We start from the raw sequence: 20,496 nt of genomic DNA on the forward strand, positions 1-20,496 counted from the left end.
CAAAGGAACTTCCCACAATGCAACACATGCATGTTGTTTTCTGCTATACATGCCATTTTAGGCATGCTTAATCCTAGTACATAGGGATGCGGGTGGCGCTGTGGGTTAAACCACAGAGCCTAGGACTTGCCGATCAGAAGGTCGGCGGTTCGAATCCCCGCAACGGGGTGAGCTCCCGTTGCTCAGTCCCTGCTCCTGCCAACCTAGTAGCTCGAAAGCACGTCAAAGTGCAAGTAGATAAATAGGTACCACTCCGGCGGGAAGGTAAACGGTGTTTCCGTGTGCTGCTCTGGTTCGCCAGAAGTGGCTTAGTCATGCTGGTCACATGACCCAGAAGCTGTACGCTGGCTCCCTCGGCCAATAAAGCAAGATGAGTGCCGCAACCCCAGAGTCAGTCACGACTGGACCTAATGGTCAGGGGTCCCTTTACCTTTACCTTAATCCTAGTACAGTGGTACCTCGGGTTAAGTACTTAATTCGTTCCGGAGGTCTGTTCTTAACTGTTCTTAACTTAACTAAACTGTTACCTGCTCCACAAAGTGTCACTCTTGTTGTGCAATGTTTCTCCTGCCATGATAAATCTTACCCAATGAGCAACGCTTGCAGCTTCCAAAATGTCACTTTGTGCTGCCCACATACTCTTCAGTCTGAGATATTGAGAGCTAGAAACTTAAAAAACAAACAATCCAGAGGTGTGAGTGTGATGGGAGTGGCTGCTGCACAAAGCGAAACCTCACTCAGCTCTCTGAGAAACAGTTGTTGGTTTTTTCCAAATACAGTGGTACCTCGCGTTAAGTACTTAATTCGTTCCGGAGGTCCGTTCTTAACCTGAAACTGTTCTTAACCTGAAGCACCACTTTAGCTCATGGGGCCTCCCGCTGCCACCGCGCCGGCGGAGCACGATTTCTGTTCTCATCCTGAAGCAAAGTTCTTAACCCAAGATACTATTTCTGGGTTAGCAGAGACTGTAACCTGAAGCATATGTAACCTGAAGCGTATGTAACCCGAGGTGCCACTGTACAGTGATACCTCGGAAGTCGAACAGAATCCGTTCCGGAAGTCTGTTCGACTTCCAAAATTTTTGAAAACCAAAGGACAGCTTCTGATTGGCTGCAGGAAGACCCTGCAGCCAATCAGAAGCCATGGAAGCCCTGTCAGACATTCTGCTTCCAAAAGAATGTTTGAAAACCTGAACACTCACTTCCAGTTTTCGATTGTTCGGGAGCTGGAACGTTCGACTCCCAAGGTGTTCGGGAGCCGAGGTACGACTGTATGTGCCTTTTGGGACATGTTTCAAGGCTGTAGAACTACACTGCAAAATTCAGAGGAGTGGGGCTATCAAAGGAGAGCTGTGTTTCAATTCACATATTGTTTCGGAATACGCGGATCCTTTTCTCCCTGTTTGGGGCAGCTGCCGAGATTGCCAAACCTAGCATGGGACATAAGAACAGAAACTGATCTTTCCTGAACCAGGCCAGTGGCCCATCCAGGGTTGCTGGAAAAAGGACGTCCTTTTGTCCCATGTCGCAAGGTGGTTAGATCGGTCTCAACTAGGGCCAGGGCCTTTTCAGTACTGGCCCCGACTTGGTGGAATGCTCCGTCACAAGAGACCAGGGCCCTGCGGGACTTGACATCTTTCCGCAGGGCCTGCAAGACAGAGCTGTTCCGCCTGGCCTTTGGTTTGGACTCAGTCTGACCCTTATGTTTCTCTCCCCTTATGGTCTTGATCTATCTGCTACTTTTAAAATGAGGCTGCATTTTAAATTGCATTTTAACCTGTATTTTAAATTGGTCCCCCCCATTATGTTTTTACTGTGATTTTATTGGTGTTAGCCGCCCTGAGCCCGGCTCTGGCCGGGGAGGACGGGATATAAATAAAATTTATTATTATTATTGTACTTGAATTCTTCTTACTGGTTTCCCAGGGACATCTGGTTGGCCACTGTGAGAAGAGGGTGCCGGACAAGACACACCATCGTCCTGATCCAGCAGCCAGGCTCTTCCGATGTTCTTACTCATGGTTCCCCCAATCAGAAGAGGTTAAGCGAGGCGACTGAACCATCAGATTCCATGCGCCTCGCGGGATCTGCTCAAGTGTCAGATCACATCTCAGGGCGGCACATCAGGAGCCTGAGACCTGTCAGGATACGAGGCCAGTGGCCCATGTATGGAGCCTGATGAGGTTACACACCTGGCTGGGCAAAAATGGGGCGGAGGTGGGCGATGCGGGATGGGCGAGGGACAAGCTGGTTGGTTGGTTTGCCGTGTCCAGAGAACCCCACGAGCCAATCAGCTGTTGGGCAGGGAAAACACTCCACAGATGATGTGCTTTGTTATTGGCCAATACAGAGTCAATCAGGTCTGGTGGTGCCTTGGGAGGTTGGACTAGGAGAAGGTATAAGGGCGTCCAACAACTGTACTCAGACAACATCCCTCTACTTTGGCTCCAGAATCCGTGCTGCCGTTCTTCTTGGTAAGTCTCTTCCTGTCCTCCTTTCCATCAGCAACTCAAAGCAGCTGGTGGTGTGTGTGCTTTTGTGAAGTCCCGAGAGGAGATGTCCCCTCCAGGGTCTTGGAATGAGGTCGAGAGACAGATGTTCTCAAATCCTGTAGAATTCCCCTTCTTTGTGGCTCAAATTCTTGTGTTGGGGAGGATGCCTTTTCATGTGACTCAGCCAGAAATGGGTCTCTGTATTTTGGTAAGGGAAAGGTGGTGAAGGATGCTAGGATGTTCTGGAGATGTTGGCGTTGGGGGCCCATCCCATTAGAGCAGGACAGAGGGACATACGGATCTGCCAGGCTTTATGGACTCCCAAGTTCCTCTAGCCCCATCATCCCTGGCCAATGGCCAGAGTTGTGGCCTGACAACATCTGGAGAACAATGTGTCCTCTAGGCTTGCTTTAGGAGAGGACCATACCTCAATGGTAGAGCGCTTCCCTTCCATGTGGAAAGATCTCCCAGGCTCAAGCCACTGCCCACCTCCAACTTTTAACAAGAGGATCAGGTAGGAAGGACAGAAAAGGACCGTTAATGGTTAGACTGCTAAAAGCTAGGTGGATCAATGGTCTGTCTCAGTGCAAACCATGTTCATCCTACTCAGAGCAGACCCACTGAAATCCATGAGCAAGACGAACTTGGGTCCATTAATGTTAGTAGGTCTCCTCTGAGTATACCCCACAGTGCCCATCCTTTCTGTTTCTAAGATATACTGATAGCAAATTCATTCTACCAATTATGGGTCCTTGTGTAGCCAGAACAGGACCAGCCATGCACAAGAAGGATGTGTCAGTGTGGTGGGGGGAACCCTGAGGTTTGCAGAGATACAAAACTTTAGGATGTGGGGATCCTAAAGGGAGGAAAGCCACCCCAAACAACCTGCAGAAGATACAGGATATGCAGCGGTCACAGAATCTTGACCAGCTGTTGGGAGATGGAATGAGGGTGTCGAAAACCAGGAGAGAAATGGAATGGAGTATCCTGCAAGAGGGTATGGCTGACAGGCTAGAATCATAGAGCTGGAAGGTGTAGAGTCCAGCACCTTCCAAGGTAGTCCGTTCTCCTGTCAAACATCTCTTACTGTCAGAAAGTTCTTCCTGATGTTTAGGTGGAATCTCATTTCTTATAATTTGGATCTTACCCTCTGGAGCAGCAGAAATCGAGTTTGTTTCCCCCCCAAAATGTTTTATTGATTTTCCAAAAAAAATTAAACAAACAAATAAACAAACAAACAAACATAAATCTCCACCGTATTTAAACCAATCTTAGTAACATTGTTAAGTGACTTCCTCATATCCCCCTGGTTGAATTTCAGCGTACATCAATTTAACGGCTTTCCAAAACCAATATTATTATAAAATTAACTTAATCACTTAACATCTTTTTTCCCCTTTCCAATTCGGTATTAAACCTATTGATTCATCACGTTACATATTTAAATCCTAAGCCTATCTGATATTTGCAAGCTTTTCCAGTTAAGTTAACTTAACATGTTTAACTAAATACTCTTTAAATTTCATACATTCCTCCTGATAATCCTCCTCCTTCTGGTCACGGAATCTTCCAGTCAGGTCGGCTAGCTCAAGAAATCGAGTTTGCTCTATCCTCCATCTGACAGCCCTTCAGAGATTTGAAGGTGGCTATTGTGTCACCTCCAAGTCTTCTCCAGGCTAAATCTGCCCAGCTCCTTCAACCACTCCTCATAAGGCTTGGTTTCCAGACCCTTGATCACCTTAGTGACCCTTCTCTTCAACCATCTGCCTGTCTATCTGTTATGTACTGAAGTTCTCACCCTGGGCCAGCAGGGAGATACTGTAGTTATGCAAATAAGGGATTGAAAGTAACGTTCAGTGATTGGATAGTTTTAGAAAATTATTACAGTTACGTTGTACTGGAGCTCTATATAAGCAGCTGACTGAACCCTTCAGTTCAGTTCTGTTCTGGCCTGTGTATAAACAAGAGCTGTTTGAAGAATCGCTGTGTCGTCTGATATGTTCACCCACAACTTAACACTATCCTACAGATTTGTCTGTCCAAGAACCACTGCTCCTCGGTTCTTTTCCCCTTGGATGTTCCCACTTCGCTCTCCCCTTGGTCTTTTTCAGGTTCACCATGGCAACTCCTTTGGAAAAGTGCTTGGCCACCATCGTCGCGACCTTCCACAAGTATTCCGGGAAGGAGGGGGATAAGTACAAACTCAACAAGTCGGAGATGAAAGAGCTCCTGATGAACGAACTCCCCGCCTTCCATGGCGTAAGTCCTTCCAGCAGAAAAACCCCTGGGATGTTAAGTCGTCGTTTGCGCAAAAACATTCGGATTAACTGGGAAGCGTGTAGTGCATGTCTGGTGATGTCAAAGTTCAACGAAAAAAGCAGAAGACCCAGTGGATCAGTTCATTCTCTAATCAGTTTGTGCATAAGGTCCATATATGTGTAAGTGTGTATTCCACCTGTCTGTTCATAGAGTCCCAAAATCCACACAAAAGGTTGTTACAGTTCCACAGAACCCTTTCACAGAGTCCAAGACAAGGATTTCCGGAATATTAGCCTTGTTTCGCCGTCCTGGGCTTCATCAGTAGTACAAACTCATATATAATATCAGAGGACAGCAGATACTACTATGCCACTGTCCTATGATATCATACAGTGGTACCTCGGGTTACATACGTTTCAGGTTACAGACTCCACTAACCCAGAAATAGTGCTTCAGGTTAAGAACTTTGCTTCAGGATGAGAACAGAAATCAGGCTCCAGCGGCGTGGCAGCAGCAGGAGGTCCCATTAGCTAAAGTGATGCTTCAGGTTAAGAACAGTTTCAGGTTAAGTACGGACCTCTGGAACGAATTAAGTACTTAACCCGAGGTACCACTGTATATGAGTTTGTACTACTGATGAAGCCCAGGATGGCGAAACAAGGCTAATATTCCAGAAATCCTTGTCTTTGACTCTGTGAAAGGATTCTGTGGAACTGTAACAACCTTTCGTGTGGATTACTGGATTCTATGAACAGACAGGTGGAATAGATACTTGTATGGACCTTATGCATGAACTGACTAGAGAATGAACTGATCCACTGGGTCTTCTGCTTTTTTCGTTGAACTTTATGAGCTACTTCTGTTGAAATCTACAATTTAATACAACGAATAGTGTGCCTTATTTATTCAAACGTACAGCCGGTTACGTCTTGTGTGTTTATTGAATATGTTTCCTGTAACCAGAGGTTTGTTGTGGTTTAGTGATGTCAAAGGACATGGTGAGAGGCCTCTGTGCCGCATTTCGAATCCAGACCCTGCTGATTAGCTTGAAACTGTAATATCCAGAAGGCAGTTTGTGCAAAGGGTAGGGCAGATGATATTTTGAATTAGCGGATCTTGATGTCTTTTAATGGACTATTAAGATAGCTGCCTGCTTTATCTTTGGGGGGGGGGAATGATGGGGTGTTTTACTGCACCAGTCCGCTAACATTGGTCTTTTACCTGTCTCAGGAAAGACGAAAGAAAGTACATTTTCACACAGCGCATAAACTTTGGAACGCCCTCTGATAGGAGGCGGAGTGGCTACCAAAATACAGTGGAACCTTGATTCTCGAACTTAATCCGTTCCGGAAGTCCGTACGACTCCCGAAACGTTCGAAAACCAAGGCACGGCTTCCAATTGGCGGAGGCGCCCCAGAAACAATAGCTGACAGCCGCATCAGACGTTCAGCTTCTGAAAAATGTTCAAAAACCGGAACACTGACTTCTGGGTTTTCGGCGTTCGGCAGCCAATTTGTTCATCAACTAAGCCGTTTGAGAACCAAGGTTCCACTGTAGATAACTTTGAAAGAGGATGGCTAGGCTTCTGAATCCCAGTTGCTAGAAACCACTGGAAGGAAGACAGGGTTTTTGTGCTTGAATCCTGCTTGCATTGGCCACTGTGGGAACAGGATTCTGAGCTAGATGGGCTGTTGGCCTGATCCAAAAGGCTCTTATGTTTTATAAACACACCCCAATGCATTTCTGGGGCATTTTATGCTGAAGATGTATGTTTTGCTTTCAGATGGAAAACAGTAAGTGGTAAGTGGCTGAAATTTGGGGAAGGTACTGGTGGCAATCTGTGGTCATATCCTAGAGCAGGGGTCAGCAAACTTTTTCAGCAGGGGGCCGGTCCACTGTCCCTCAGCCCTTGTGGGGGGCCGGATTATATTTTGAAAAATAAAATAAAAAATGGACGCATTCCGATGCCCCACAAATAACCCAGAGATGCATTTTAAAGAAAAGGACACATTCTACTCATGTAAAAACATGCTGGTTCCCAGACCATCCGCAGGATGGATTTAGAAGGCGATTGGGCCAGATCCGGCCCCCGGGCCTTAGTTTGCCTACCCGTGTCATAGAGGGACGAACCCAAAGGCCTATTTATATGTAAACTGCCTAATGCAGAGGCATCTAGGGTAAATTCTGGATGAAGTTTAAGATTTGTGTGCCTGCTGCTCACTATAACCACAATGTGACCTGATGGCAGTCTGTGTAATACTGTTTGTGTCTTATTATATATCATTAGTATTTTTTCTCTTCTCTATTTTTCTTCTTTAAGTTCTGTTTCACCTTTTCTTCCTTTCCCTTCTCATTAAATTCACAAATTAAATAAAATTAAAAGGCTTGTAACAGGGGAATGTCCAAGGAAGTAGTGCAAAGGAACTTGGGCTTATTTAGTTGCCTGCCTTCTCAGTGTGGGACGCGGGTGGCGCTGTGGGTTAAACCACAGAGCCTAGGACTTGCCGATCAGAAGGTTGGGGGTTCGAATCCCCGCAACGGGGTGAGCTACCATTGCTCGGTCCCTGCTCCTGCCAACCTAGCAGTTTGAAAGCACGTCAAAGTGCAAGTAGATAAATAGGTACCGCTCTGGCGGGAAGGTAAACGACGTTTCCGTGTGCTGCTCTGGTTCGCCAGAAGCGGCTTAGTCATGCTGGTCACATGACCCGGAAGCTGTACGCCGGCTCCCTTGGCCAGTAAAGCGAGATGAGCGCCGCAGCCCCAGAGTCGGTCACGACTGGACCTAATGGTCAGGGGTCCCTTTGCCTTTACTTCTCAGTGTACCTGTTGCTTGGCCTGTTTGAGTGGATCTTTATTTAAAATGGTTATTATTATTATTATTATTATTATTATTATTATTATTATTATAAAAAACCTCCACTCTTTGGCAGAAAGGATCCCAGAGTTGATATCATAAGATTATTATTTTTTTAAATCTCAATGCAATCTCAACCCTCCTTTTTACAACCAAAAAAGAAAGAAAGAAAATACACGGCATGAAAGGAAATGGTGAAGAGGAAGGAAGAGAAAAACAGGCTCTGAATTATTGAAGCTAATGGTTTACTTTTTTCTTTCCAATGCTCCCAGAAACGGATGGATGGGGCGGAATTCCAGAAGATCATGAATGACCTGGACCACAACCGGGACCAGGAAATAGACTTCCAGGAGTTCTTGTGCTTCCTGGCTTGTGTGGCGATGGGATTCGACGAATTCTTTCGGGGCTGCCCCAAATGCCCACTTCCCAAAAAATAAGCTTGGAGGATCACACTCGCAGTGTGTTCCAATTTCAATTCAAAACAATAAAATTTTCTTTTTAATATTAACCCTGACCTTCCTGTCCTTTTTCCCCTTGCTGATTATTTGTCAGGGCACCTTACGCAGAGGATTCTGCAATTCACAGAAAATTGGACGGTGGCAAAAAAATTTATCACAGGGACTAGTAGCATGGATTGAGAAAGGGATGGTGGGGGCACAGGGGTTAGCTCCACCCACTGTGCAAGTCAGGTGACAGGGCAAAGCGCTATTTAACCCCTCTCTTGCTGTGAACAGTGATGGAGGCATTGGCAGAGTTGTCTGTTTATAGGATTTCACTGTTGAATGGCAATACAGTGGTACCTCAGGTTACATATGCTTCAGGTTACATACGCTTCAGGTTACAGACTCCGCTATCCCAGAAATAGTGCTTCAGGTTAAGAACTTTGCTTCAGGATGAGAACAGAAATCGTGCTCCAGCGGCGGAGTGGCAGCAGGAGGCCCCATTAGCTAAAGTGGTGCTTCAGGTTAAGAACAGTTTCAAGTTAAGAACGGACCTCCGGAACGAATTAAGTACTTAACCCGAGCTACCACTGTATATATCTTTATGAGTTTTAGTTTGTAATCTCTGTTAGGGTTTGTAATCTCTATCTGAGTTTGTAACCCTTGTCAGAATACATACTTTTGAATGGATTAGTTTTTGTTACTATCAACTATTGATTTGCGAGTAGGCACCACTCCCACTATTGAAACTTACATTGGCCTGAATTCTTGGTGTGCTTTTTTCACTGTTGAATGACATATTGGAGAACCTTTGGCTCTGCTGCCATGTGGGAGACGAATATCCCGTTCTGCCCATTCCTGTGGAACACCCTCCCATCAGATTTCAAGGAGATAAAGGAACTACACAACTTTTAGAAGACATCTGAAGGCAGCCCTGTATCGGGAAGTTTTTAATGTTTGACGTTTTATTACATTTTTATACGTTCTAGAAGCCGCCCAGAGTGGCTAGGGAAACCCAGCCAGGTGGGTGGGGTATAAATAATAAAATTATTATTCAAAACAAAAACAAAAAAATTCCTTCCAGTAGCACCTTAAAGACCAACTAAGTTAGTTCTTGGTATGAGCTTTCGTGTGCATGCACACTTCTTCAGATACCAATATCTGAAGAAGTGTCTGAAGAAGTGTGCATGCACAAGAAAGCTCATACCAAGAACTAACTTAGTTGGTCTTTAAGGTGCTACTGGAAGGAAAAAAAATTTTTTTGTTTTGACTATGGCAGAGCAACACGGCTACCTATCTGTAACTAAAATTATTATTGTTATATTCCTAGCCGTGATTCCAGAAAAAGAAAACTCTGATTACCAGATAATCCATTCCAGATTTTATACCGGATTTAGTGGGTTAGAGAATATTCTGCGATGGAGGCAGTAATGAGTATTTGAATTGTATGTCTGTGTGGATCAGAGGGGGGTGGGGACACAGGAGATGCTTGCTGTTTACTCTTATTTGGTGTCTACAATTAAAGCGGGGGGTGAGGTTGGAAGGTGACCATCTCAGTGCATATAGGCAGGCAACAGACCACAGCAATGCAGGAAATGAACCACCCAAGGCACGAAGCAGCCTGGCAACCTGAGAACAGTCTAGATACCTGGGCGGGCCTCTTTTCATGCACCTGTTCGGCAGGTTTCAACTCGAAGGCCTGAGGCTGTGTCTCCAGCTGGGACTGGGGGTTGAGGGAACAGCACTCAGATATGTTCTCAAAGGAAAGGGCTGCGGTTACTGGGTTTATCAAGGATTCCCAACAGAAATTGTGGCTCACCATGAGTACAATGGCAGTCCTATCTGGAGGGTAAAGGTAAAGGGCCCCCTGAACATTAGGTTCAGTCGTGAGCAACTCTGGGGTTGCGGCGCTCATCTCGCTTTATTGGCCAAGGGAACCAGCGTACTGCTTCTGGGTCATGTGGCCAGCATGACTAAGCCACTTCTGGTGAACCAGAGCAGCGCACGGAAACACCATTTACCTTCCCACCAGAGTGGTACCTATTTATCTACTTGCACTCTGACGTGCTTTTGAACTGCTAGGTTGGCAGGAGCAGGGACCGAGCAACGGGAGCTCACCCCGCCGCAGGGATTTGAACCACCGACCTTCTGATCAGCAAGTCCTAGGCTCTGTGGATTAACCCACAGTGCCACCCGCATCCTTGGAGGGACTGAACCTCACACCTTCTGGATGCAGAGTAGATGCTGAAGCCTTCCCCTATGACAGAGCAACGTAGGAAGCTGCCTTAACTGAGTCAGACCACTGCTCCATCTAGCTCAGTACTGTCTGCACTGGCCGGCAGTGGTTTTACAGGGCTTCAGGCCGGGCGGCATTCCTGGTCCCACCTAGAGCTCCCGGGGGGTGAAACTATCATACAATGCTCTACTTACCCAATGCAATACTTTGGAATGAACGCAACAGGCTTCCTTCTACAAACTTAGACTGTTGGTGCAAGTAGCTTGGAGCTGACCCCACCAGGGATGGAGAACGAGGTGACCTCCAGATGAGGTTGGACTCCAACTCCCATCAGCCCCCAGGCAACATAGCCAACGGTCAGGGTCTCAGGGCTGATGGGAATTGTAGCCTATCCGTCTGGCAGCAGCTGTCCATGGTTTCAGACGGAGCCTTCAGGCCTTCCGAGTGTCCCTATTTCCCAAGGATTTACAGAAGCCATCTCAGTTTCTGATTTGATCCCGGAATGTCCCACTTTTCCTTAGGACATCCCTATTTTCACTGGAGAAATGTTGGAGGGTATGGAATTATGCGACCCCCACAAGCCAAGGAGATAAGTAACTATGCAGCCTTTAGAAGACATCTGAAGGCACCCTGTATAGGGACAGTTTTTAAATGTTTAATGTTTTATTATTATTATTATTATTATTATTATTATTATTATTATTATATACACACACACACAGTGGTACCTCAGGTTACATACGTTTCAGGTTACAGACTCTGCTAACCCAGAAATAGTGCTTCAGGTTAAGAACTTTGCTTCAGGATGAGAACAGAAATTGTGCTCTGGCGGCGCGGCGGCAGCAGGAGGCCCTATTAGCTAAAGTGCTGCTTCAGGTTAAGTACAGTTTCAGGTTAAGAATGGACCTCCAGAACGAATTAAGTACTTAACCCAAGGTACCACTGTATACACATATCATTTTCAACAGTAATTAAACATACTTTTACATCTTATTCAATTATTTTTTTACTTCCATCAGTCCTGTCTGAAAATTTTCCAATCTAATCTCTTAGTATGCCTTTCTTATTTTCCCTATTACATTTCAAACTCGTAACCAATATCTCTATCTTTTTCTACTTTGTACCACTTCGTATATTTCTCCTTACAAAACTTCTTGCAGTCCTGCTAGCGTAATTTGTTGATTACAGCTGCTCTTCAAATAGTTCGTATATTTCTTCCAATCTTCTGTAAATCTCTGGTCCCGCAGGTTTCGAATCCTTCCTGTCATTTTGTCCAATTCTGCATAGTCCATTAATTTCGTCTGCCATTCTTCTTTCGTCGGAATTTCTTCTTGCTTCCATTTCTGGGCTATTATTATTATTATGTTTTTATATACAGTGGTACCTCGGGTTAAGTACTTAATTCGTTCCAGAGGTCTGTTCTTAACCTGAAGCACCACTTTAGCTAATGGGGCCTCCCACTGCTGCCGCGCCTCTGAGTACGATTTCTGTTCTCATCCTGAAGCAAAGTTCTTAACCTGAGGTACTATTTCTGGGTTAGCGGAGTATGTAACCCGAGGTACCACTGTATGTTGGAAGCTGCCCAAAGTGGCTGTGGCAACCCACAGTGGTGATGGGTAGAATACCATCATCATCATCATCATTGAACAGGACATCCCTATTTTCATCGGAAAAATGTTGCAAAGTATGGTCTTTCCCAGTCCAACCTGGAGGTGGCAGGGACCAAACCTGGAGCCATCTGCATGCAAAGGTTTTACCCTGTCGCTGAGCCCTTCCTTTGAGTCATGTTCCCACATGCACAGGCTGCCTATCCAGACTTCAGAGACAGACTTTCGGCAGATCCAGTTTATTATTTCGTAAGCACTGCAGGGATGGGAATAATAAACATGTCCCTGTTGAAATCTAGGCTTCTATCTACAACATTCCTAACATATGCTAGGCTGTTGGAGTCACTCTGACAGCAGAAGCGTTCGTTTTTTTAAAAAGGGATATTTTCCCTCTCTCTGCTTCGGGCTCTGCTGGCGAAAGGGACAAGAGGAGCCTCGAACTCGGGGCTTGCTGGGAGCAAAGAGGTGGCTCAGAGTCAAGGGTTCCTGCTGCAGAACTGAGCACAAGACACTGGCATTTCTGGAAGCGGAGGCTATGCAGAGCAGTTGTTTGCTGGGCGCCAGAAAAGAAACATTCGGCTGAGTTTACATCGTAGTTTCATACGGCTGGGTTTCTCCCTCTACTTAGCTGGGTGAGTCATTTCCCCCCCTTCTCTTCACCATCTTTTAAAAACAAACAGCTGTGCTGGCCAGGGCGGCAGGGAGATGGAGTCCAACAAAATCTAGAAGGGCACAAGTTTCCCATCCTTGCATTCAGTAATGATCCCTGATTGGTTGGGACACGATTGGTCTAGGATAGTGGTGGAGGAAGTCTATGGGGCACCCCCCAAATGTTGATAGACTACTGCTCCCATTGTCCCTTGGCTACCCGCTATGTTGTCTGGGGCTGGTGGGAGTTGCTTTTTTGGAAATACTTTAGGTACAGCGGGGCTAGTTCTCCTCTCTTCCTCCGAAAGTCCAACACTATCTCCTTTGTCTTGCTGATATTAAGGTGCAAGCCGTTCCCTGGGCACCACATAGATATTTTTTGGACCTCCCCTCGATACGCTGATTGGTCTCCACCTGTTATTAAACCCATTATGGTGGTGTCATCTGCAAACTTAATAATTGCAGTAGACGGGTCAGATGATACACAATCGTATGTATACAATGAATACAGGTAGGGACTTAGCACACATCCCTGTGCTGATTTTTAAGGAATTAGATGTTACACATCCAATCCTCACTGTTTGTGTCCAATCTATCAGAAAGTCTTTTTAAAAATATTTTTTATTAATTTTAACATATAAATTATAAAATGTACCACAAAACTTATACAATCTTTTTAGACTTCTATCAACACCTCTGATGATCCACCATTTTAGCCACTTCTTATGCATTTCTTAACTTTATATTGCCTTTACGTCGCTTAACAAATCGTCCTCCCCCTTGTCCAATTTTACAATACTTCTAATAATACTCCTCACAAAACGTCTTGCAACCCTACAAACGTCGTCTGATCTTCACAAATGCTTTTCAAATAGTCCGTAAATTTACTCCAGTCTTCTGTGAATTTCTGGTCTCGCCGGTTTCGAATCCTTCCTGTTAGTTTATCTAGTTCTGCATAGTCCATTAACTTCATCCTCCATTCTTCAATCGTCGGTAACTCTTCTTGCTTCCATTTTTGGGCCAATAATATTCTTGCTGCTGTTATTGCATATAAAAAGAGCTTACATTTCTTTCTATTTATGTCACTCCCCACAATGCCCAATAGAAATGCTTCTGGTTTCTTTATAAATGCATATTTCAACATTTTTTTTCAACTATCAGAAAGTCTTTAATCCAGTCACAGATGGTAGAAGGAAGGTTCATGTCGGTCAGCTTTTTAATGAGGATGTCCGGAAGGATGGTATTAAAAGCCGAGCTATAATCAATAAACAACATCCTGACATAGTTCTCCGGTTTCTCTAGATGAGTTGGAGTTCAGCAACATCCCGGAGGCAGAACGTAGGAAACTGCCTTCTACTAAATCATATCATTGGTTCGCATAGCTCAGTGCTGTCAACACTGACTGGCAGCAGCTCTCTAGGGTTTTAGGCAGGGCACATTCCTGGCTTTCCCATTGGGGATTGAACCCAGGACATTCTTCATGCAAACAAGGGCTCAACCACCGAGCTAGAAGCCTTTCCTTGTTGCAAGGAGACTGGATCATCTTAGCTATCCACGTCTTATTTTGTTGCATAAGGACACAAGTCACAAAATTAAAAGACGCCTGCTTCTTGGGAGAAAAGCAACAACAAACCTAGACAGCATCTTAAAAAGCAGAGATATCACCTTGCCGACAAAGGTCCATATAGTTAAAGCTATGGTTTTCCCAGTAGTGATGTCTGGAAGTGAGAGCTGGACCATAAAGAAGGCTGATCGCCGAAGAATGGATGCTTTTGAATTCTGGTGCTGGAGGAGACTCTTGAGAGCCCCATGGACTGCAAGAAGATCAAACCTATCCATTCTTCAGGAAATCAGCCCTGAGTGCTCACTGGAAGGACAGATCCTGAAGCTGAGGCTCCAAGACTTTGGCCACCTCAGGAGAAGAGAAGACTCCCTGGAAAAGACCCTGATGTTGGGAAAGATGGAGGGCACAAGGAGAAGAGGACGAGATGCTTGGACAGTGTTCTGGAAGCTACCAGCATGAGTTTGACCAAACTGCGGGAGGCAGTGGAAGACAGGAGTGCCTGGTGTGCTTTGGTCCATGGGGTCATGAAGAGTCCGACATGACTAAACGACTAAACAACAAGGACACAAGAATCACGCAGCAGGATAAGGTCAGTGGCCCATCTGGTCCAGCATCCTATTCTCACAGTGGCCAGCCAGATGTCTGTGGGAAACCCTCAGGAGGACCCGAGTGCAAGAACACTCTCCCCTTGGCCCAGTATACCTGAAGGAGCATCTCCACCACCGTCGTTCAGCCCAGACACTGAGGTCCAGCTCTGAGGGTCTTCTGGCAGTTCCCTCACTGTGAGAAGTGAGGTTACAGTGAACCAGGCAGAGGACCTTCTCTGTGGTGGCGCCTGCCCTGCAGAACACCCTCCCGCCAGATGTCAAGGAAATAAACAACTATCTGACTTTTAGAAGAAGACATCTGAAGGCAGCCCTGTTTAGGGCAGTTTTTCATCTTTTATCGTGTTTTTAATATTCTGTTGGGAGCCGCCCAGAGTGGCTGGGGAAATACAACCAGATGAGCGGGATATATATAAATAAATAAATAAATAAATAAATAAATAAATAATTATTATTATTATCATTATTATTACTATTGCTCCTGCAGTTTGCAGCAACAGAGGTTCAGAAGCATTACAGTGGTACCTTGGGTTAAGAACTTAATTCGTTCTGGTGGTCCGTTCTTAACCTGAAACTGTTCTTAACCTGAGGCTTCCACTTTAGCTAATGAGGCCTCCCACCGCCGCCGCCACGCAATTTCTGTTCTCATCCTGAAGCAAAGTTCTTAACCCAAGGTACTATTTCTGGGTTAGCGGAGTCTGTAACCTGAAGTGTCTGTAACCCGAGGTACCACTGTACTGCCTCTGACCATGGAGAAAAAGCACAGCCATCATGAGTGACAGCCATTGACAGCCTCTTCCTCCATGAATTTATCTAGCCTTCAAGTCCAGTTTTGTAACCACTGAGGGCTGAGTTCTAATCCTACTCCTCTCTCTGCATCTTCCTTCCCCCCCCCTTCCAGACATCAAGATGCAAGCTCCCCTTGAGGAGTGCCTGGGGGTTCTGGTGAACACCTTCCACAAATATTCCGGCAAGGAAGGAGACCGGCTTAAGCTCAACAAGGCTGAGATGAGGGAGCTGCTTCTCCACGAACTCCCCACCTTTGTCAGGGTGAGATCCTATGGCGATGGCATTTTACCATTGCACTGTGGAGAGTGTATTAACTTATGGTCTGTGTGTGTGGTTTGGGAGCTGCACGGTCAGGGAAAAAACAATGCTGTCCAGGGTTGTAAAGACTGTGGAGAGAATAATTGGGTGCACACTTCCCACCTTGGATCAAATCTATGCTTCCAGGTGCCATAAGAAAGCTGCAGAGATAGTGCAGGATAGTGCGCACCCCGGAAATGATCTCTTTCAGCTTCTGCCTTCTGGAAGAAGGTACAGTGGTACCTCTGGTTGCGAACGGGATCTGTTCCGGAGCCCTGTTCACAACCTGAGCAGAACGCAACCTGCGTCTGCGCATGCGCGTACCGCGATTCGCCGCTTCTGCGCATGTGCGTGACATCATTTTGAGTGTTTGCCCATGCATGAGCGGCAAAACCCAGAAGTAATCCTTTCCGGTACTTCTGGGTCACTGCGGGATGCAAACTGAAAACGCTCCACCTGAAGCAAACACAACACGAGGTATGACTGTACAGGGTTATAAAGACTAGGACTAGCCGCCTGAGAAACAATTTCTATCCAAATGCAATTTTGGTTTTAAACGCAGTGTAAGGTATTCTTTAGGGACGCGGGTGGCGCTGTGGGTTAAACCACAGAGCCTAGGTCTTGCCGATCGGAAGGTCAGCGATTTGAATCCCCATGATGGGTTGAGCTCCCGTTGCTCGGTCCCTGCTCCTGCCAACCTAGCAGTTCGAAAGCACACCAAAGGGAAAGTAGATAAATAGGTACCTGGCAGGAAGGTAAACGGCGTTTCCGTGCGCTGCTCTGGTTCGCCAGAAGCAGCTTAGTCATGCTGGCCACATGACCCGGAAGCTGTACGCCGGCTCCCTCGGCCAATAAAGCAAGATGAGCGCCGCAACCCCAGAGTTGTCCACGACTGGACCTAGTGGTCAGGGGTCCCTTTACCGTTTAAGATAGTCTTTATGTGAATATATTGTATTCAGTTATAGGGTACCAGAGTTTTTAGGGGCTAATCAGGCTGGGATAGCAGGCTTGTGGGTTTTTGAATGACTGATGTAGATTTTTTTCAATTTCGTTGTTCTGTATGGGACAATGACAATAAAGATTATCGTATCGTATCAAAGACTTCCCTTCCGAGGTGGTGGCGGGGCGTGGAGGGAGGTGGTGATCATTCTCATAATTTTATTTGTATGCCGCCTTTCCACAGCTAAAGCCGTGCTCAAGGCAGTTTCAACATAGAATCATACAAGGGACCCGAGGGTCATCTAGTCCAACCCCAACAATGCAGGAATCTTTTGCCCAACGTGGGGCTCAAACCCACAACCCTGAGAATAAGAGCCTCGTGCTCTACCGATTGAACTATCCCTGACGTGAAAAGATATACATAACTAGAAACATAGTAAAAGTAGCCACAAACAATAAATAAAACGTATCAAAAAGTACATGACCGTAATTTAACCAGTTCCATGTGTATCGTTCTAAGATCTAAAAATAAAGATACAAAAGCTAATATCAGTAACAGCAGCAGCAACAGAATCCAACGAAACCCCCTAAACAAGGAAATAATGTTGCCATGCATCTTTAGGGTCTAAGTCAAGGATAAGGGAACTAGATCGAGTACAGTGGTACCTCGGGTTAAGTACTTAATTCGTTCCAGAGGTCCGTTCTTAACCTGAAACTGTTCTTAACCTGAGACACCACTTTAGCTAATGGGGCCTCCCGCTGCTGCCTCGCCGCCGGAGCACAATTTCTGTTCTCATCCTGAAGCAAAGTTCTTAACCCGAGGTACTATTTCTGGGTTAGCGGAGTCTGTAACCTGAAGCGTATGTAACCTGAAGCATATGTAACCTGAAGCGTATGTAACCTGAGGTACCACTGTACTTGGAACTTGCGAAGCTAACAGATGTATTAAGACACAAACCTAATACAATAGTTAAGAAAGAATGGGATCATTTAAACAACTACCTGATGAATCAAGGTTCAGCACAGAAGATCTGGTTGTGCCTAGAATAACACTGCAAAAGCAATAGTGTCCTGATACCAAGATGAAGAACCAATTGAAATACAGGAAAGTTTATCTATACTAAGAACAATGAACTCTTGTGGTATTGGCGGAAGTCTTTATTTGTTGTTTCGTAGGTAGCTTTGGTTTTTGCGCTGCTCTGGTTCGCCAGAAGCGGCTTAGTCATGCTGGCCACATGACCTGGAAGCTGTACGCCGGCTCCCTCAGCCAATAAAGCGAGACGAGCTCCACAACCCCAGAGTCAGTCACGACTGGACCTAATGGTCAGGGGTTCCTTTACCTTAGGTAGCTTTGTAGGTAGTTCTCTGTGTTTTCATTTAAGAATCTGTTTGTAAAATAGTAGTCTAACAATGAATTATTTACTGTTATCCTAGATAGAGATAGATAGATAGATGATAGATAGATAGATAGACAGAAAGATGATAGATAGATAGATGATAGATAGATAGATAGATAGATAGATAGATAGATAGATGATAGACAGAAAGATGATAGATGATAGATAGATAGATATAGATAGATAGATAGATAGATAGATAGACAGAAAGATGATAGATAGATAGATAGATAGATGATAGATAGATAGATAGATAGATAGATGATAGATAGATAGATATAGATACACAAACACACATTTTTTCTCTCCTTTTCTTCTCTTTCATACTTCTCCTTTCTTTCTTTCTTCTTCTTCTATATTATAATTTTACTTTTCCTTAGTAATTTTGTATTCTTTTTTTATTTACTTCATCTGTTTGATGGCTGGCTGTAAGTTTTGTTCTAACTATTTGTGTATGCAACATAATTCAATTTTTAAAAAATAAATACATTAAAAAAAGAGGGAACTGCTTTTTCCAAGAGGACCACTCCCAGTGTCATTGCCAGGCATAGCTGAATAAAGTTGTTGTTTCAGATCTTTTGTTGAATCTCGCACTTCATGCCTTAAAACCTGAATTCGACACACACCTGGGGCATCGGTACTATGCAAGGAAATCAGCTTTACTCTCTTCTCCTTCCCGCAGGGCAAGGTAGATGAACCCGGGTTCAAGAACTTGATGAAGAAACTAGATGAGAATGGAGATGAGGAACTGGATTTCCAGGAATATGCCGTCTTCTTGGCTCTCACCGCTTCCCTGTGCAATGAGTTCTTCCAGGAGTGCTCAGATGAGAACAACCGGAAGAGATGAGGTCAGCATTTCCAAGGGGACCTCTTTCACTGTTACACCAGCCTGACCAAAAACCTGCCAGGGGGGGCTGACCATACAGTAATAAAGATTATTCAAATTGTGTGTGTGTGTGTGTTCTTTCGGCTGGCAATTTTTAAGCCAAGGCTGAGGGCCACATTCCGTTATGGTGGACACAAGAGCCCTGAGAGATTCCTTTGCAGGTTCTCCATCGGTCGGAGAAAAGAACAGAGGCCAACCAGAGAATATTGAGAAGCAAAGCAGCTGGTAAGCCTGATGTTTATTGAACTGTTGCAACAGGATGCTCCCCTCACCTGCAGGAAAGGAGGAGGACCCCGAACAAAGGTGTGTCCACCTTTATATAGACATTTTAAATTGCCCGCCCCACCCCCCAGAAACATCACACCTACATCACAGAAAGGGCGGTCTACAGCAGAAATCTGAGTGCGTTGTTTACCTCCTGTCGTTGTTTATCTCCTGTCTGCCAGGTTACCTGTTTAATGGTCACTTGATTGGATTGCCTGGGGAGCCTGGCCAGTCTTTTGTAGTGACAAATACTTAGTTCCTGAGCCAGGTCACAGGCTCACCCTATTCATACACAGACATACCCTTAAGACAGGTTTTGTGAATGAAAAGACAATGGGGAGGCTTTTCCATTTTCCTTTGACCTTGCAGAGAAAACGTTTGGTCAGTTTGGGAGCCAAAATGGCTCCAGGACTGCTTTCCTGTGCTGCTTCAGACATGTGGCTTATATATTTATATACATGTTTGCTTGGTACATTTCTGAACATTTATTATATATATATATGACCTTAATTTGTGAGCAAATATACAGGGGCCACGTGCCAGTAGTGGGCGGGGCCACAAGCAAAAGGGGCGGAGCTATTTTCTACAGCCCTTTTTCTCTCTATCCTCCACCCAGGCATGCAAGAGGCGAGATCAGAGTTCAGAGACACATCCCAGCCAGACAGAAACATTCAAGGAGGGTGTGAAGCGGGGGTGGTGATGGGATGTGCCTTTGGAGGGGGGGTTGCCTGAAGAGAGTCCTGAGGGCCAGGTAGAGATGTTTAGAGGGCCGTGTTTGGCCCTCAAGCCTGAGCTTCTGCACCCATTTTAAGCTGTGTGTGAGAATTCAGACCTAGGGAATATCTGGTTTCCAGGTCTCCATATTTCATCATTAGAGCATTTTCCTATCCTCGCCCCCAGCAAAGGTAACATTTTTTAATGTCATCAACGTTTGCTATGTCTTTTATTATATTCTTGTGAACCACTTTCATTTTTTCAAAATTATGCTATGTTGTTGCTTAGTCGTTTAGTCATGTCCAACTCTTCGTGACCCCCTGGACCAGAGCACGCCAGGCATTCCTGTCTTCTACTGCCTCCCACAGTTTGGTCAAACTCATGCTGGTAGCTTCGAGAACACTGTCCAACCATCTCGTCCTCTGTCGTCCCCTTCTCCTTGTGCCCTCCATCTTTCCCAACATCAGGGTCTTTTCCAGGGAGTCTTCTCTTCTCCTGAGGTGGCC

At 45.4% G+C, this 20,496-nt stretch overlaps 2 protein-coding genes across 4 annotated transcripts in view; both read left to right on the forward strand.

Annotated features, from left to right (window-relative positions):
* LOC310751904 (protein S100-A4-like) overlaps positions 1-8,112 on the forward strand; it is a 196,358-nt gene extending 188,246 nt beyond the window's left edge. Inside the window, exons 2-4 of one of the 3 annotated variants that reach the window (XM_083591666.1) lie at positions 1,844-2,473; positions 4,603-4,750; positions 7,877-8,112. In XM_083591666.1, coding sequence (XP_083447792.1) covers positions 4,610-4,750; positions 7,877-8,041 — 306 coding nt within the window. In that variant the 5' untranslated portion in view covers positions 1,844-2,473; positions 4,603-4,609 and the 3' untranslated portion in view covers positions 8,042-8,112. Of the gene's footprint in view, positions 1-1,008; positions 2,474-4,602; positions 4,751-7,876 lie in introns of those variants that run through there. The other 2 variants (XM_083591668.1, XM_083591667.1) reach the window with 2 other exon arrangements.
* Positions 8,113-12,124: 4,012 nt separating this feature from the next.
* On the forward strand, positions 12,125-19,075 carry LOC310751903 (protein S100-A2-like). Its single transcript, XM_083591665.1, has 3 exons — positions 12,125-12,519; positions 15,606-15,754; positions 18,809-19,075. Exons 2-3 carry the CDS (start codon positions 15,614-15,616, stop codon positions 18,971-18,973), a joined length of 306 nt encoding a protein of 101 aa, XP_083447791.1. The 5' UTR covers positions 12,125-12,519; positions 15,606-15,613; the 3' UTR covers positions 18,974-19,075.
* The last annotated feature ends 1,421 nt before the right edge of the window (positions 19,076-20,496 follow it).

Source organism: Podarcis filfolensis (assembly GCF_964270895.1).
Source record: "Podarcis filfolensis genome assembly, chromosome: 16".
Lineage (NCBI taxonomy): Eukaryota > Metazoa > Chordata > Lepidosauria > Squamata > Lacertidae > Podarcis > Podarcis filfolensis.

Bases quoted from the DNA above. Each gene is read 5' to 3' on its own strand.
- LOC310751903 (XM_083591665.1), top strand. From the start codon at position 15,614: ATGCAAGCTCCCCTTGAGGAGTGCCTGGGGGTTCTGGTGAACACCTTC. The intron at 15,755-18,808 runs GTGAGATCCTAT...TCCTTCCCGCAG, and splicing joins AACTCCCCACCTTTGTCAGG to GGCAAGGTAGATGAACCCGG.